Source organism: Poecilia reticulata, linkage group LG14, assembly GCF_000633615.1.
Source record: "Poecilia reticulata strain Guanapo linkage group LG14, Guppy_female_1.0+MT, whole genome shotgun sequence".
Lineage (NCBI taxonomy): Eukaryota > Metazoa > Chordata > Actinopteri > Cyprinodontiformes > Poeciliidae > Poecilia > Poecilia reticulata.
In genome coordinates this window covers 18,554,193-18,573,507 of record NC_024344.1, presented here as the reverse complement: position 1 = coordinate 18,573,507, position 19,315 = coordinate 18,554,193, and the positions used below count along the sequence as shown (strand labels likewise).

At 40.2% G+C, this 19,315-nt stretch overlaps 1 protein-coding gene across 5 annotated transcripts in view; it reads left to right on the top strand.

The window, feature by feature from the left end:
* map6a (microtubule-associated protein 6a) overlaps positions 1-16,331 on the top strand; it is an 18,953-nt gene extending 2,622 nt beyond the window's left edge. Inside the window, exons 2-5 of one of the 5 annotated variants that reach the window (XM_008428237.2) lie at positions 7,942-8,155; positions 9,087-9,304; positions 13,562-13,672; positions 15,778-16,331. In XM_008428237.2, the coding sequence (XP_008426459.1) occupies positions 7,942-8,155; positions 9,087-9,304; positions 13,562-13,672; positions 15,778-15,925 (691 nt within the window). In that variant the 3' untranslated portion in view covers positions 15,926-16,331. Of the gene's footprint in view, positions 1-7,941; positions 8,156-9,086; positions 9,305-9,550; positions 12,931-13,561; positions 13,673-15,777 lie in introns of those variants that run through there. The other 4 variants (XM_008428241.2, XM_008428239.2, XM_008428240.2 and 1 more) reach the window with 4 other exon arrangements.
* Positions 16,332-19,315: the final 2,984 nt, after the last annotated feature.

Below are 19,315 nucleotides of genomic sequence, written 5' to 3'. Positions count from 1 at the left end.
TGTGTGTGTGTGTGTGTGTGTGTGTGTGTGTGTGTGTGTGTGTGTGGTTGTGTGAGCGCATTAAATGACAATCAGCTTCAGTTTTCACCTCTGAATGCCATTAGGCTGAATGAAACCGGTTGCAGGATGCCGCTAATGTTCAGGTCCTCGAGGCTAATCTCTGTTTTGTTATGCAACGTTCCAGAGAACGATGGGGACGGGTGGAAGGATGAACGTCAAGTCATGCATGTTATTGCTGTGTGCTGCATCTCCCCGCTGCATTTGAAAAGACTGGATTATGTTTATTTAAGCCTGAGCCAGTGCATGATGCTCAGTTGAGTTTTTTTTTCTTTGGCAGGTCTTCATGCTTTGTCTTGCTATAAAAATAGCCAGTGGTATGTATAGGCAGAAAATAATTTGGCTCAGTGCTGCTACTGAGCAGTCTTTGGTGGGAAGTGTGACTCGGTCGGCGTAGGCAAATGGCACCGTGTTAGTGCATCAGCAGAGTCCTCCAGCTGTTTGGTTCCTGTGTTATTTAGCAGTCAGCAGGGAGCAAAGCAGGTTCTCTCCATCAGCGCTGGGTAATAAGACGGCCTGCAGAAGCCAGTCGACTCTGTTTTCGTCTGCCTGCAAAGACAGTAAGGAAGTTACAGAGTATAGAGACAAAAGCAAACGGTTGAAATCATAAAGTATCGTTTTGCAGCTCAAAACATATTGCGTCCATTTTTGTCAGAAGCAATAGAATGTTAAATTGATTTTTAAAAAGTAGCAGACATGCCTTTTTCTCCTTATTTTATACTCTAGCTTGATCATGCAAAATCATGTTTTCTACGTTTTGTTGCCTAAAGTTTCCACCTGATTGTATCTTCGTAAGGTTATTCCTGTGTGGACCACGTGGATTTCTTGTGATCTTGGAGGCTTGGCTCTGTTTTTCAGTCACACTGTAGATAACATCAGTCATCTATTGTTAGGGGGTTTGAACTTTGGATTAACCTGCAATGATATTAATTTTCTATTTGCCTTAACAAGAGAATTATGTATCTCTAAAAAGTAATTCAGTCAGGTTGTTTAATTACATTTTCCTTTGGGATTAATAAAGTACTTTTGAATTGAATTGAGTTGTGTTTTGCAAAGCAGTCTCAGTGGTTAACCTCAGCTGGAAGGTGGGCGGTGAAAGCTGCTGGAGGTCAAGTCAGGAGCAGGACTTTTACTTCGCTGACCTGCGTAATAATCCTGCTCTAGAAGAAGCTAAATGTGGCAAATCAGGACGTAAACAAGCCATCAGTAAAGCACTTAAGTTTGTTTTTTGTTTAGCTTCCTTTGTCTTGTATTGATCTCGTGACAATAGCGTTGGCACCCATTGCTTAAAACCGTTAAAATTGATCCAGTTTTACCTCCATAAACAGTGAGTTGCTGTGCGACGTCGACATTCTTCTTCTGTGCATGCAAGTCACAACCCGTTCACACAGATGTCTGATTGCTATTGCATTTAATTAGTATTATTAATAACCATGTTTTTTTTTTAATGATTTTAGTCAAATCAAAATGGAGTATTAGACTCAATGTGAATAACAGTGAAGAGCTGTGTAATGCCTACTGCTCTCTCAAATGCAACATTGCATTGCAACATTGTATTTGAAAGAGCATTTGTTACAAACCCCAAACAAAATTTGTTTGTAACAAATTGCATTTGTTGAAGTTTGTTGAAGACAGTATGAATGAAAATGAATGATCTTGCAATCTAAGGTTTAATAGAAAAGTCTTATTTCTCTCATATAATTTTCTGGACAGAGCTGTTATTTATTTTGAAAAGATCTTGTCCAAGAAATTGGAGTATCTGGTAATACAGCACAGTTTATTCATGTTTTAAATGTAAAAACAAAAACAAAACAGATGCACTGAAATTTGCAAAGGAGTAAAGGAGACATAGTGGATTTTTTTCTTTGTACTGACATCTCTGCAGGAGTTGTTTTAGTTTTTTAGTGGTGCAGATAATGATTGCTTCATCTCTACAAGTACTTGACACCAGTGTCAAAGTACTTCATGACAACCAGCAGATAAAAACCCACTTGTCTTCCTCGAATGACTCTCTTTTACTCCTGGCTATTTCCTGACTTTCTTTTTGAGAACACATGGTTCTCTAAAACACAAAGGCTCCTTTTTGTACCTGGGAAAAAGCTAAAGGCATCTCTGCTTTTGCTAACCACAGCATTCACCAGGGTGTTTTCTCTGTATTGGTGCAGCATTTTCAACCAGAACTCTTCCATCCAACCTTCACATTTCCAACTCTCTCCATTATGCTTTAAATGTCATTTTTGTGTGACAATAAACGAGGCGAACGCTGCTGTTGCAGCCTTTGTACTTGTTTTCGTTCTGCTACCCACTCTGTTTCAAGACAAAAGCTATTCTTCGTCCTGTCAGCCTCGCGTGCTTTTCTATGTCAGTTTAATAAAAAGCATTTGAAAAGTAAAGCGATTAAACAAGCACTGAGGAAAAAAATGCACCAAAAAACACAAGAGTCTTTCAGGTTCAGTGGGTTCAGAGTTTCTGATATATTTTATAATTTGTGTCACCAATTATTGCTTGACACATTTCTCTGAGCAGTAAAATCTCAGGAGCTTCCTGAATTAGTTTTTACTTTGTCGGGTGAAACATAAAACCATAGAACCTCACAAAGAAAATCAGTTAAACTGCCAATGACCGCTGTCTATGTCACATTTACTAAAGAGCGCTATTAGGTGTAGCTGCATTTACATTGATCCGTTTTCAGGTCTAAACGGTCCCGAGAGTCGACAGACTGTGAACGGAACAATCTCATACTCTGCCACATTTTAGCGGGAGGAAAAGGCTTTGAAAGAAAATTAATTCTGTTCCTCAAAATAAAACCCGCTCGTGTTCTGCTGTTGCCTCGGGTCAGAACATTCTCTGGAAAAAGCTCCTTGTCTTATGTAACTTCTCTAATCTGGATTTGCCGTATCTGCTCACACAGATTTGACAGTGAAATGTATTCCGATTAAATCTGATGCTGAAACTCTTTAACCCTGATGTCAATTCAAATAGAAACTGGCTCAATCCTGCCTGTAGCGTTTCAGTAATTGTGATTTATGAAAATGTTCCCTTTTCGCTGTAGAAGTTGCAAAACCTCAAGCGGTTCTAGAGGTTTTTAGGCGGCACATAGAGAAAGGAGGGAGCTGCTGAGCAGAAACCAGAAGCTGCACCGGCTGACGCAAAAGGAAGGCTGCTGAGAACGAAAGCTGAGGCTGTGTGCAGAGGGAGATTGATGGCCTAGACGACTATGACCGAGGCCGGCCAGCTCTTTATCTCTCACCAGTGTTGGTGTGGAATTAGAGAGAATCACCGAGAGGGAAATTTGTCTTCGCAGTATCAGTGCACAGATTATAGAGCTTCTGAATGAAGCTGCAACTGTCAGACAAATTGTCATGAGGAGAGGCGAAAGGCTGACCTGTAATCAAAACTCAAATACACAAAGAATCCAAGCAAAACTGAACAAGAGGGGAGGAAATATAAAGGCCGGATCTAAGATGAAGTAAACAACGGGGACATAATCAAATGCAAACTCAAACACCTCTCAATTGTGACAGGAATAACATTAAACTGCATGTAACCATGCATATCAAGATGATAAAAGATCTAAATAATAGAGAAATAAAATACACCAGGGTTAAAAATACCACATTGCAGCATATAAAATAAGCAGAAAAGAGAGCTAATAAGCAAAGAGGACAAGCCAAAAGTGTGTGGAATGGACATGCAGGAGTTTTCAACTACAACTTCTGTAGCAATTTTCCACCCTATGAGAGTTCTGTCCGAAGGATTTCACAGAGCAATGAATTTAGTTTTTTTAAAGCTTACAACAGCATGCGCAAATTTTTCTGCACTATTCTGAGACAAGATGCTTCTTATTTTAGCCGCATTGTGCATGTGTAATATTGCTGCTCAGCACAGTTGTTCACTATACATTAAGGCCAAATCTAACTCTGAGATTCCAGACAGTGGTTATATTCAGAAGCACCATGTTACCAAGGTCACCATGGCATAATACACCTAGTTTATCGACTCCTTGAGCTTCACCTCCGTTAGGCACGAGTGTTGTTCCTAGATGACTTGTTTTCATTGATTTGACGGATAAAGTCGTGTTTTCAGACAAACAGTGATTTCCCATGACAACACTTAAGGCAGCATATAGAAGATGAAGAACCACACTCCAATAACCAAGCCCTGGGGAACACCATGAGTGAACACTCCATGTATTGATACAGTGATGTTATAATCATCAAGGTTTAATATGTGTTCTAAACCTTAATCTTTTACTTTAAGTGTGGTGTCTTCACCTTTCTGTGTTGTTTGTCAGATGAGACACCACTGGACTTAAAAAAACCCTTTCATTTCATTTGACAAAAGGTAGAACAACATAGGAAGAAATGAAGTTGACCCATGCAGAGCAGCACCAGCGAATGTCCAGCTGTGGGTTTCAAAATGCATCCAACACATGAGAACAAAATGAGACAAGATTCAAATCTTAATTTCAGGGACACTGCAATTTCCCAATTTTTTGTTTTTGCCATTTTCTCGTAAACATTTGGCCTAAAAGTTTTTTAAAAACACTTAAAGCAGTTCAGCTAATCATTACTGGTAAAATCAAAAGGGTATTGATGTGGGCTGAAATTATTAATCTAATGAATCACGATGAATCGCATATGGAAATAATTGTCAACTAATTTAGTAATTGGTTAATTGTTAACAACTGAATTATTTTTAATGTACTTTCAATTTTATATAACGTAAGCTTAAGTGGTTAAACAAAAAATCAGCAGAAAGTGGCAATTTTTTAATCCAACTAATCATCAGAATAATATAATTGATTCCTAAAATAAGAAAGAACCAGTGGTTGCAGTCCTAGTTCCAAAAAAATGTGATTCTTGAAAATCAGTGCAAACTAGAGAAATGAAGAAGTTGCAGTTCAGAGTTGTAAAATGTTGAAGTGGATAATTTGGTGCAAATCAGATGTGAAACTTATTTTAATGGAGAGCAGTGCATGTGAACTCCCAGGTAATTCTGCCTCTGCCCAGGCTTACTTGGCAGCCTGGTTATAATCTGAAAAGTTCAGACAATTTCATGCTTCTACCCTATCACCCCTCAGCAACATTCAATCAGGGCAACAAATCCAAGCTCTTAGATTATTACCAAGATGCCTCATTTAGATACAGGTGACCGCCAGAGAATGTCTCATGTTGGCTCAGGTAATCTAAAATATCCCAAAGGGCTGTGCCTTCTTGCACCATTTAATTCTTGCTGTGATGTATTGGCAAGTTTGAAATGCATGAGGGTTACTTCATGTCTCCACAAAACTTCTGATTATCGTCCCGATCCATTTCTCTAGAACGGCTTCAAAATGGGGGAGTGATAGAATTTAAGTAGCACTTTTCTGGCCATACTGGACACACACAATCATACACCTTTACACAGATTGGTAAGTTTTGTACTCAAACCCAAGTTAGTTCTCTGGATCCTCCTCATAATCACTTTTACATTTAGACCAGTTCTGTGGTTTGCGATGTGTGTAGACGACTTTGTACCACATGAGCTCAGGACTGGACCCTGACCCGGCTGTCCCTCCATGAGTGCCACTGTTCGGTCAGACAGATAAGGTCTTTCTCTGAGCATCCATTCTCTATGACAGGAGGTCAGCAGGGTCAGCTCTCCAAAGCAGGTTTAGCCACACGGCACAGAATATCGGGGAGGAAGATTACACAGACTTTCTGTGGAAACCTCCATAGTAAGAATGTGAAAATAAGAGTCGAACTAAAACGGAAATAATCCCTGAAGTTTTCTGACTATTTATTACTCACTTCTAGTGCATGACTTGTTTCAGATAAAATCCATATTCTTTGATTTTTCTCTAAAATTGCATTCATTTTATTTCAGAAATTTGACTTTTCCCTCAGTCAAATAAAGGCAGTTGATACAAGAAAGTCACAACACATTAAACATTCAATGCCATGATTTGTAGTTTCAGTCAGAGAAACTATAAGTGTTACTATAAATATTTGCCTGCTTCAGCACGTCAGAATCAAAGAATTGGGTCACCAGCAGAACCCTGTAGAACTGGACTGAAGGCTCAGGAGACGATTTAAACCGTTTGATCAGCTGCATAAGATTAGGACACATCTAAAGGTTACAGGACTCTGTCCCTGGAGTGCTGTAAAGTTTAAAGCACTGTTTTTGTTTTTTGTTTTTTTTAGCTTCAATAGTTCTAATTCATGCAGAAATTGGAAGATATTTGTCAGCATGACAAATTAATAAACTTAATATATTTAATTGGATAAACTTAATTTGATTACTTGCAACAAATTAACTGTTTTTTATTTTTCAGTGCACCACTAAACAGCTTCTTGCAGCTCTGTGCTACTTTTGACATATTTTAAACCGTGCTTCTGAAATTAGCATAACTTTGCATCTCCTTCACTCAGTAACTGCAGTCCATGTTGAAGGGTGTTGTTTTTAGGTGGGACCTGGTAAGCGCTCATCTACGATGCGTTCACTGGTCAGGAAAATAAATATCCTATTTTTGAATTTCAGTCAGGGCCGATCAAGAGGAAAATCAGCCAACTGATAGACTGCCCTTCAAATCAATATTTTTCCAAAACATTATCAGTGAAGACAAAACTGCTGCTGTTTAGCGGAAAGTTTCAGCCCACAATGTGACGGTGAACGCAAAGTTTTTAATCTTAGTACCAAGAACCTCCTGATCTGAGAGACACAGGCTGTATTGTTGCGCAGTCATATGTCGATGAATAGAAGTGATGTTGCAGCGCAGACCGGTGTTTCACACTGTGAACCCTGTCTGTTCTCACAATCTGCCCCTCTTTCTCTAACACATGCATACTCTGGTGTCATGTGGGACGTGCCGTACTCCTGGCGGCGATGGCGGTTGTATAACGTTTCTCTGCGTCGAGGTGTCTTGGCCCGCTGCGGCCTCAGAGACGGACTTCAGTCCTGTTACATAATGCAGGATTCTCACCTCTGTTATTCCTGCACTCAGCAGCCAAGGCATTGTTGCTGTTAGCAGCCTGTGTGCTGCAGAGGGGACGCTTTATCAAGCAGCGAGGGACCATACGTTATGAGCTGACTTTATTTTTAGAGTAATGAGATGAAAAGGTCACGGTAGATGGTAGATGTGTTATCGGGTTTTTTTCCTTCTAGTTTTAAGACTTTATTTTCTTTGTTTACTTCCTGTTTGCCCTGTTCTACTGCGGCGAAAAATACGGATTAACAACTCGTTTTTTTTACTCCTTAAATGAACATTTATATCTCTTGGAGTATTATAATAAAAACCACACTGTAAATTTCAACAGCTGGGTTAGTTTTCTGGGTTAGAGGTCACTTCTGCAGCAAAAAGTTTCAGTTTTAAAAGTTTTGTTCTTCCACTGATTTTTGCTTTTTGATTTCTCACTGACAGAATAGTTTTCCTCGCTCCGTAGCAGCTTCCCCACCGAAGAGTTTTGTTCTGAAAGGGATTTATTAGCAGTGGAATATAAAATATTTTATGCTCGGCTTTTTCTGTATCCAACAGTTGTTTGTGTAAAAAACATTGTTAATAACAGGGGCTCTTGTCCACATACACCTCAGAAAGCACATAGTAGGTTACTATGACTGCGTATTAGAGGCATTGCACATAGAAAAGAAAAAAAAGGAGCAAATTTCTATGAAAAACAAGCAAGAAAATTTTTGAGCTACAAAAGTTGAAAATTTGCTAGAAAAATACTCAGAAATTTTGAGATTAACCTCAGAAATATTCTAGAAAAAAACATGCTTTTTCTAAAAAAGAATTCTGAACTTTGTGGCAGAAATGTTCTCCTCTTTTCTGCCTACTATAACCAAACAAACAAACAAAGCCTCGATTTGGTTTCGTAATACCTTTTCGTTGTTTTCTCCTGACAGAACCGAGTTCAAGGCGTACAAAGACGTGAAGCCAGTGAAGATGATTCGGGCCAAGTCTCAGTACCTGCCTCCAGATGAAAAGACGAGCTTAGAGACCAGCTACAGCGCCAACTTCAAGGCGCTGGCTCCGCTGCAGCCCACGGACAACAAGGCCCAGGAGAGGAGGAGGATACGCAGTTTGTACAGCGAGCCTTACATCGACCCCAGCAAACAGGTGAGAACAAACTCACCTGACTGCGTAGCGTAGTTCTGAATCAGCAAGAGTGATTTCCAGTGAGACGCTTGCCTGTCTCACCTTCACATTTTGCTCGTTTCCTTGTGGATCTGTGCAAATAAAGAACTACGGTAACTTACATCAGAGCTGGAAAGGAAAACCTCTCCGCTATGCAGTGTTTTAAAAAGCATTCTTATTTTTCACGTTTTTATGTTTGTCGCTGAAAGACATGAATGAATCACATGATGCATTAAAATGAGTTTGGTTTCCCTTCTGGGGTTTAATAGTTTTTGAAGGGCAATTTGGTTTACAGACATCATAATCTGTTTTATTTATGGTTTTGGTTGTGTGTGCTTTTTATTCCCCTTTTATTTATTGCTTTTAGTTGTTGGTTTTTTTTATATTTCAGTTTTTTGCAAAATTCTAGTTTATTGGTCTTTGAGAGAGCTGAATGTCATTATTATGCCATTATCAATAAATCACTTGAAAATAGTCTCAAAACAACAATATAATTGTTAATCGCAGTTATTACTAGGACAATTTATCATCCAGCAAATTTTGTCATGGGAACAAATTCATTTAGACTCACACATTTTGCTACGTTGCAACCACAAACTTCACTTTATCTTGTTGGAGTTTTCTGGAAGATCGACATAATCAAATAGAAAACGTGTGGCTACCAGCATGTTTTTTTTTTATTACAAACAAAAAATCTGAAAAGTTTGGCATGCATATGCTACTACTCTATAACATAAAAGCCCAATAAAATGACGTTTGCGGTTGGAACGTGATGAAATGAAACCATTCGAAAGCTGCCCATGCATTTGTAGGGCACTGAATAGACTTGTGTTGAAACGTTTCTAATAATAATAATCAAACATGGGGCCTATTTCAGCTCAGGAATCACCTGTTTGCTGTCTGACATCCTTAGGTTGACAGGTATAGTGTCCCGCGCTCTAAACCTAAAAAGTCTGGAGCTGCCGCAGCCGCAGGCCAGGGTAAACCGGTGAGGAAAGCCAGAGATAAGCAGAGCGCCGCGCTGAAGGGCTCCAAGAAGACGACCTCGGAGAACCAGCCCGAGAACCGGCCGGCGGTTGGGGACAAGGAGAAAAGTAAAGAGATCAACAACAAACTGGCTGAGGCAAAAGAGTAAAAATCATTTAGCACTACTTCTCCCTTTTTTTTTTCCTTTTTTTTTTTTTGTGGGACACAAACCCAGAGGCTGCAAAATTGGTTCCAAGTTCTTGTCTTTGTTTTCGTCCTTCTCTAGCTGCTTCCTTCTTCTTCTTCTCCTTCTCTGTCCTCTCACTACCTCCTGGCTACATTTCTACTCCAGTAACATGTCAGGGTGTGAACATGACATACCATTGCTCTTCCTGTCTCACTCTGTACTAGATCGCTATAGTAACGAGTGGGCGGAAGCATCCTCTTTCCTGTCTCCGCCATTTGATGCCACCCACCTCCCCCCTCTCCGCTCGCCTCCATCTCCAGGTTGCCATGGCTACTCGGCTGCCCGGCCAACCAATGGATGACTTTTGTTGCATGGGCCCATTTACAAGCACGTCTGAAGGGTTGGCTTTGATCAGCTGAGCAGATTGCTTTGTAGAGTTTATCAAGGATTAATTTATATATTTTTTCCTTTCTTTTTGTTTTTTTGAGGGAGGAGGGCTTGAAGAAAAAGTGACTCATATTGGCTCTTTTGGAAAAAAACACATTTTTTTTTTGATGATGCAAACTGGAAAATCTTTGATAAATGTCCAGCTTGGTTATTCATGATGTGTGTGTGTGATCCACAGCTTGTTCTGTACTCGCTCTGTTTGCCTTTATGTCACTGTCTCTGAAAGTGTGTTTGGCAGTATCACCATCTCTGCTTTGGTAAATGTGAAAAAAAAATGTCATTTTCTGATCGAAAATGTCTTTAATTCATCTGCAGATCCTGTTTTCCCATTCAACATCTGCTCCTTTCATGTGAGCCTCATTCATACCGCGGTGCTCTGGGACACCCAGTTTGTCCTGAAAGCAACGGTTAGGTTACATTAAACCGATTATGCATTAAGGCCTAGTCTGTCAGAGAACAGAGGAGGATTCCCTATGAATTACATAATGATATAATGCAGGCGTAACCCTTTTAAACCGCAGTACTATCATTTCTCATAATAAGATTTAGGGAGAGAGGCACTCAGAGGAGCTGGGAACTGTTCGTGTTTGTTTACTGTGTGTCTGTCGCACAACGCTCACAGCTTTCAGCCCGACTGCTCATAACTCAGTGGAATCACCTCCGACACTCTTTATTAGCAAGGTTCCTCCGTCTGAGAAGCCACAGTGATGCGACTGTGTGAATGCAGAGACACACGCCTCCCTGTACGGCCTCTTTTGTTATGCACTGATGTTATTTCACTGGCTTGGGACGACAAGAAACGGATCATAATTCAGCTTTTAGGTTATTCATACCCAGATGCACAGTGACAAAGATGTCAGTGTTTAATCTACTTCAGATATTAGGGATAGAAAGTTGTTGTTTTGTTGGTTTTAAATGCTAATTATGAAAACAAACACCGCTAGTAAAAAAAAAAACTTGGACTTTCTACACCACAGCATTATTTATTTTTACTTTGTCCTTAGAGCTCTTTTCAAAATAGTCAGCGAAGATAGTCTGATTTATTTTCCAAACCATTTATTATGGTGGGACTCAATTAAAGTTTCTAATTGAGTTAATTGCAGGGTCTGTAATTAATTAACTGCAATTACTCCCATTTTAATCAAAACCTAAATATCAAGAAAGCAAGCAACATTATTAATTAAAAAATGTTATTTTCTGAATAAATAGAGGTCAACAACAAAGATATTGTTTTTAATCTATTTCTTGTGTGTCAGATTTACTGGCATGCCAGAAACAAATGAGTACAAAGGTTCCTGTCGCAATTTTTGTATGTAAAATTAGATTATTGGTGTTAAAATCGATATCATTAACTAACTAAAGTAACAGATTAAAGTCCAGGAGCTAATCAAAACTGCTACTATTTTTGCTAATACTAAAATGTGCTTTATTTATTTTTTTTATTATTCAGCAGCCTTCACAATATGTTGGATTAAAGTTAGTATTAGAGATGCTGGTGAGCGTAATCAGATAGTTTTTAACAGTGACACAAAGTCCAGCTTACTTCTGCTTAATAAGCACACCATGCTAAATGCTAACAGGTCACATAGACAAGAAATGTTTGGTTTGGGCTCTGTTACTGAGTAAAATAAAACACTTGGCTGGCTCTTTCCAGTTACACTGGTGTGTTAAAAATGACATTAGGGGAGAACTGAGATGTACCAAGTTTTGCAAAAGAAAGCCGTAATTTTTATGACATATCATCTAGACAGAGAGATCAAGAGTTTCAGCAGATAACAGGAAGGCTTGTTGGAGCTCAGCACAGTTGCTCTGTTTTCCTGCTGCTGGATTTGGAAATGGCAGCCTTTCAGAAACCTGAGACAACCATCCACATCCTGTAGAATATAATGCAGCTTTAGCTATGCTAGCCTCACTCTCTGTGCCGATCGCTAAAGACAGAACAAATTGTAAAATCCTCAATCATTTTCATCTTGTTCTTAGCTAATGGTAAAAGCCTGATGTACAGGAACTGCTCTTTCACACAGCAGCGATGCTCCTGGTGTAAATAATTAATGACTGCCAGAGGGCTAGAAAAATACATTAATAATGGTATTCTTTTATCCTCTTATATTGTATTTTTAAGAGAAAATCAGCATCGGCACATCTGAGATCTACAAACACAGAAGGTTGAGCATTTATGGAAGCCTGTTTCTGCCACAAAAGGAAAAATAAAAGCCCATAAATATGGATGTAAAATTGTTTTTGACTGAAAGTAGAAATGACCTTCAAAGTCAGAATTAACTTTCTATCTCATTATTAGTTTTATAACTAAAACTTTCTATCTCATGATTATGACTTTGAAAGTAGAAATTATGACTTCCTACCTTATAATTAGGACTTTTATTCCCAAAAGTATGATTTTAAATCTTGTAGTTATGACTTTCTGTTGGACTTACTTTCATTCATGGCACAAATGGACTACCATAAACATTTGTCCAAAGAACTGATCGGCGCAAAACTTTATCAGTGTTAGAATCTGTGCTGTAGCCTGACACTCAAACTAACTAAGTAATTGCTTTATTTTAACTTAGTTATCATTTCTATACCTGTTCTTATTCATGGTACAATCACAAATTGTGTCTTCTTGCAACTGAGTTACACAGCTGATAAAATAAATTATAAATGTCTTGATAACGGATGGATGTTTCTAAGCTCAGACTGTAAAAAAAAAAAGTCAAACAATCCCAGACGTCTTTGTCAGGATACAACACTGCATCCCGTTCTTGGGTCCATCAGAGCCGTAAAGCCTCGTTCTCTGTGTCGCGCCGCCGCCGTTTTGTCTGCAGCTCAACATCTCCTTCATTCAGAATGACTGAAAGTTGTGACTCCTCGCTCCGTCTCCTCGGCAACCATCACCACCGCACACATTCAAGCTGAACACCAACCCCATCTGGGACATGGGCCTGACTCATTAGCATTTTGCAGCCTTTGATTGGTGTTTAAGGAGGGTGGAAGGGGGGCGGGGGGACAACGGGGTGGTGGGGGTGGGCACCTTGTCTTGTAAATGTAAATTATTACACCACACACTTGGTGCTATCTATATGTATTTATTAGACAAAAATAAGGATAGAAAGTATGCTAAAGAAAGCTATGTCTTGGACAAAAAAAAAAAAAAAAACTGTGACGTGCTTGTGTTTTATCTGCTTGGTCTTATTTAATGAAACATTCTAAATAAATGCAAAAAAAAACAACAAAAAAAGCAGAAAAAGCAGTGTGTTCTTTGCTTCTTTTCGTTCAGAGGAATGGTTAAAGGTTAGTTGGTTGCAGGTGTCTGTCAGCGTTTCCCCTGTCCCAGTCTGTGTCTGTGTGACAGACGACATTGTATCGGCTCTATCCACATGGAAGAGAACGTAGCTCTCACCCCCCCACCCCCCTCACCTTTGACCCCTCCGCTACGCTTAGCACTAAGAGTCTGGCATGAGCCGAAGCTGCTGCTTCTTCTTCTTTTTTCCGACACGCGCATGTTTCTCTGATGTGTGGGGACTGAAGAATATATTATTCTTGCATCACTTTCCAATATATTCCAAGAACTCATCGGGTTTACGGAGCGACATGCGCGTGAGAAAAGAAGACGCTCATTCCAGAATAAACATGCCATGTGCTTCAAACAGCCAAAAACACAGATGTGTGATAGACTTACCTCTCTCCTACATGTCATTTCTAACTATTATTATTATTTTTACTATTATTAGATGATGCTGTGTCCAGTTTGTTCTGTGCTAATGAGTGACATTCTGATTCATTTGAAGGGTTGTGCTAAAACAGTACCACTACATACAACTCTGCCAGCCAATCCGAGATATTGGCTGGGTGCAGACCCTAAAGCAACACCTGTGGGGCTGTGCGCTACCCGATCCCAGGTAAACCCAACGCCAGGAGCAAACGACAGCCAAACGCAGCCAGAAAACGCCTCTCATTCTCATTCATACCTGCTCATGGAGTCGTGATCCGCTTTTGTTTTGTTTGTTTTCTTCGATTACAGTGGCACAGTTTTCAGATTTTTTTTTCCTTCTTCTTTATTACTATTATTATTGTTGCTATTCAGACCAAATCACCACATTGTCTTTGCTCGACTCCCCTCCGTGTTTCTCTTCCATATGGACGCTAGAGTGGGAGGGGAGAGTGAGATGGAGGCCGTGTCTCACATCCCGCCCGCGGCTTCCCTTAAGGAGGCTTGAGGTGTAGTCCAGCCATCTCCAACCATTCCTGAACCAGCTGCTGTAATGCATCCGGCCTCCATGGTTTCTGGAAACTGCATGACTGGATCTGTTTCATTTTAAGAAGCAGCCGGCTCATGTAGTGCCTTGCGAAAGTAATTCTATCCCCACAGCCCGCAAACTTCAGCGCATTTTTTTGGGATTCTTTGCGATAAACCAACACCAAGTGGCACGTGGCTGCGAAGTGGGAAATGCAACACGGTTTTCAACTTACTTGACGTATAATCTGAAAAGTGTGCTGATCTTCCCTTAATTCAACTATGTGAAAGTAACTTCTGCAGATAAACACTGAATTTACAGTAAACATGTTTAATGTCTTTAAATCGGACGTTCCTCAGAGAACATTAGAGACCAAACAACAGCAACAACCCCGACACACAGCATGAGTTACAATAGACTGAGTTAGCTTAAAACCAGGGTAGTGGTGGGGTTTTTTTTTTACTCAATCGAATAAATATTTTGTCTGTACTCAGGAATTAAAACAAGATTTAGGTCAGTCTTCATTTGAAAACACTGGCTGTATTTAGTCAAGTTTTAATATAGCAGTAAGAAGCAGATTTGGGTAAACAGAGGTAGTGCATAGGTCCATTAGCAGTAGTAGTGGTTACCATGACAACAGAAGGAAACCAGAAAGGTTGGCAAAGACCATCTAAAAGTTTTATAAGTAGATTTTAACTTAAAAAACCAAAGTTTTGTCCTAATTTATTTCTTGAGCACCCTTGGTTTAAAGCATATTCACGACTTAAACTGACCCAGTCAAAGTCCAAAGCTACATTTTTTTTTTAATTATTTATAATTTGGCAGTCGCAGATAGATGCTCTCTGTCGAATGTAGCTGAACTTGAGCTATCTTGAAAACGAGCGCTAGAATAAAAATCTGTGTAAACCGTGTATCATTTTCCATCCGCTTTTACGCACAACTTCAGTGTTGGTGTCGCACACAGAATCCTGATGTAAAAAAAACAACAAAAAAAACATGAAGTTTGAAACATGGCAGTGTCAACCAGCCAATGCGGGTGTCAACACGTTTGCAAGGTAATGCATGAGGCGGGTCTCTCATGTGCTCAGCTCACATGATGAATGAACTCTCTCTCCCGTTTGGCCAAAAAGTGAAAGTTTCATTTTTCTTCTGCACTTTTTTTTACCCTCGTTTGCATTCGAATGTGTTTTCTGACGCATGCCGCCACTGTTTTCTGTTGGACCTGCAATCTGAGTTTCGCTAGGCCTCGCCCTCTGTCTTGAACAAGTGCTGAGCATGGAAATAAGACGGAGGGTGAGTGTGAATGGAATGAGGGAAGCAGCGCCTCCTCGGAAAGACACATTTCAGAGGAAAGTGTAAGTGCATGCTAACGATCTAATCGTTCCTTCTGATTTGTTTTAAGTGAGATTTTCTTTTTCTTGTTTGTTTTTTTCCATTGTCGCACTGCATTTTTTTTTTAGCGACCGTGAGACCCTCATTCGCTCAAACGACAGCTTGGAAAGCGATTGGATGAAACAGCAGATTGAAATCTGAGTATCTGTCAGTTTTTAAAGGAATAAATTGAGATGTTTTTTTTTTTGACATTTGTTTTTTTTTTCTTTTTTTAAAAAATCCCATTGTTAGCTTTATTTCCCAGTAATGAGCGGTCTCAGGGTGCTTAGCTCAACACGACGACTTTGTGTTTTTGTCCAACGTAAATCCCTTATCCTCTGTCTCTTTTTGTCTCTGTCTGGTATCTTAAAAAAAAAAAAAAATGTGCTGCCTCCTAGAGATTCTAAAGACGAGGTTCTCCGACCCAGTCATCATCATTCCCAGGGTGCTGCTGGAGGAGGAACACAGCCACTGCTGGAGGGAGGCGAGCCTCGGAGGAGCGGCGGCGGCGTTCGCTTTGCCCTAGACGTGACCCAGACCGAGTAGTTCGGCTCCCGCGGACAGAGGCGGACTGGACCGTCGCTCTGCTGTGTATATATCTAGAGTTTGAAGTTGGATTAGTGCAGGAGGCAAACCCAACAACAAGAGTCACAAAAGAAAAAAAAAGAAAAACTCTCCACCCTGCTGGAGGATAAGCGGCTCGTTGGAGAAGCGTTGGCGCATGTTCGATCGCGGCCTCCGGATCCGACGTCCTCGGCCTTTTTGACCCCCGTGGCATTACGACACAAGGTGCTACATCATTTTTTGGTCTCATCCATCCTGTCTGAAGAGCACACGTCAGCATTGTTAGTAGTCACGTCACACCGAGAAGTGCTTAATAATCCCACACACAAAAAAAAAAAAACTGTACCACATCGATCACTTTTAGTCGGAATAAATCAGTTAAACTTGCCTTCATGTAGTGAGGCTGTTGTTCTTTTTTTTTTTTATCGTTTTGAGGCTGAGAACAGGAAAAGCGTCGCAGAGGGAACGGCTCACAGCCACCGTAGAGATTTTAGTGGCTTTTTCAAAATAACATCAAAGTTTTTAAGTTTTGTACGACAGAAGCCCGTTAGTGAATAAGCTGACAGAAAGCCTGCAAAAATCAGAGCTCGTCTTCTTTTCGTCAATTTTCCATGTTACATAGATTTTTACAAAATGACTTTTTCACTGATGCTTTTATTTCCCCTTAGACGAGCCCCCATCATATCCTGTTTAAAACATGATTTTCCTACATGTTTTTCACTTAGAGGCTCGTTTTGCAGAACAGAACGAGGACAGATTGAATCCTGAGGGGTGTCAGTGCGTTAATCGGCATGCAGAATGGGAACAGGTGATTGGACAGCAGACGTCACGGTGATACAAGGAATAACATGAATATTACCTCTGGCTTGGGGACACTTTTACGTAAATTGCTCAGTGCATTTAATCTGGGAGGAAAACGTTAATTACCGCTGCCAAAACCCGAGGTGCATCTCTGAATCAGAAGTCAACCTGACTTACTTCTCGGTGCTTCTGGCCCCTTTAGAATAGTCCTGCAAAGGTCACAGGCTGACCCGGTGTATGCACACACAGAGAAGCTGAGCTCCCTGTCTGGGTCGGGCTTCATCACGGCTTCCTCTGATGGAGCAGATTGCTGTGTTGTGCTCTTGTCTCTGATGAACACTTGGGGACGGGGTGGAGCTCCATGTGTCATTTTTAATCAGCCAGTCAGCCATCCTCATGATGAGACTCATTTATAATTCATAACCCCAAAGCTAAGGTTTGAAATTGCCACGTTGTTGCTATTGTTATGACTCCACAACGTGAAGACGAGTCTCTCTTCCCTCTTTATTTGGGATGAGAAATGCAGCAACCTGCAGCATTTTCTTTGATATTTCTGTTTAATAAAAACACACACACACATAGGTACAGCACTTATGCTTCAATGCAATGCCAGTTGTAGGGTTTCATCACTTTTTGTTTAATTTAAAGCTAATGTCGCTATCGCAACTCTTTGATTTGTTTCAGTGCCTAGAAAAAGCTTTGAAACCTGAAAGTGAGGCAGAAATCCATATTTGGCACAAAGTTTACAGCCTTGACATGTTGCTACATTGAAAGCATATTCATCGTTTAGCATTTATTAAATTAAACAAAGCAGCATCTCTGGTCTTTAGATCAGTGGTCCCCAACCTTTTTATTACCGTGGACCGGTCAAGACTTGGAAATTTTGCGACTCTGGTCGCTACGGTAACATTTACATATCCCGTCAAAATAAGATACAGATGCGCTACAAAAACAAACATTTTACTTTCGTGAAAATTGTAACTCACAATAATGACTAACGGGAGCACTGAGCTTGTTTCTCTGCAACGAGACGGTCCCATCTGTGAGTGATGAGAGACAATGACACCCGAAGTGTTGCTTATATCCACAGCGTACTTGGTCTCTACGTGGTGAAGCAGCTTGAAGCTTCATTGCCTCATTAGCAGCCGGTCGCCGCATGTTACGCAGAGCGGGGTTGAAACGTGGGACTCACCTACCGGTCCGGGATAAGTCCATTCTTCTGTCTCTTCTCTGGGCCTTTTCTCCTTTGCAAAGAAACTTTCCAAAGACACCTGATCTGTTTCTTACTCATTTTGCTGCTTGTGGGCTCAGTGTTGGTGCGCAAGTAACCGAGAGAATCCGGTTAAAGGATTTTCAAAATAAAAGATCCTCCAGACTCAAATAATACATAAAACGGAAATATTGAATTATTTCTTCCGCGGCCCGGTGCCAATTGGTCCATGGACCGGTATCGGTCCACGGACCGGGGGTTGGGGACCACTGGTCTAGATTATACAATATGTTTCTTTTCAATGACATTGGCAGTAAGGATTCAGAGGAATATTTATATCTTTATAGTATATTTAATATATTAATATTCAATATCTTATGTTAGAAAGTAAAATAATGTTCTGTTTTATTTGCATTTGAGATCATGGCATCAAGAGATACACTGGAATCAGGCTGATTAGATCATTTTAGTAAACATTACTACAGATAAGTGACTCCTGACAGATTTACACTGAAGCCTTTGAGTTGGAGTTGAGTTGTAAAGGTTTCAACCTGGTGCGAATAGGTAACTTGAGGGAACCCAAAGCTAAGATAAGATGGTGAAGCCAAAACAAATGGTGGGTGATGACGATTTTTACAACTTGAACTGATATGAATTTGGTTAATGTTCTGTTTAAAATCCTAAACTGTATTCGGATTTTATCACATTAAGTAGATGGGTGATTTGCCTCCAGTTGTTTCACATTCAGTCTGAACCCAGCCTACTTTAGCTTACTGATGCTACTTTAGCTTACTGATGCTACTTTAGCTTACCGATGCTACTTTAGCTTACCGATGCTACTTTAGCTTACCGATGCTACTTTAGCTTACCGATGCTACTTCAGCTCACCCATGCTACTTTAGCTTACCTATACTGCTTTAGCTTACCTATACTGCTTTAGCTTACCTATACTGCTTTAGCTTACCTATACTGCTTTAGCTTACCCATGCTACTTTAGCTTACCTGAGGTATTTCTGTCTTTCTGACTCCCAGTCCGTAGCAGTTTTTATTACTTCTCTCTGGTGTTGACTGGAATCAAGGTGAAGGCATAGACTATACTGCGAGTACAGGCACGGTGGCGCTAATTGGTAGGATTTGGCTGATTGTAAATCTCTTTGCCTGTTGATGGGTTTTGAGTAGGAAAACAACTTCCACCGTTACAGTATAATAATAAACAGATTTGAAGCAAGAGATTGATTAAAAGTGTAAATAAAGGGCAAAAAACATCAAGAAAAAGTATTTGTGGTGTCACCAGAGATATGTGCCCATGGAAGCTTGTCTTTAGTATAGATTTTATCTTGATAAGAACAGCAAATAAAACA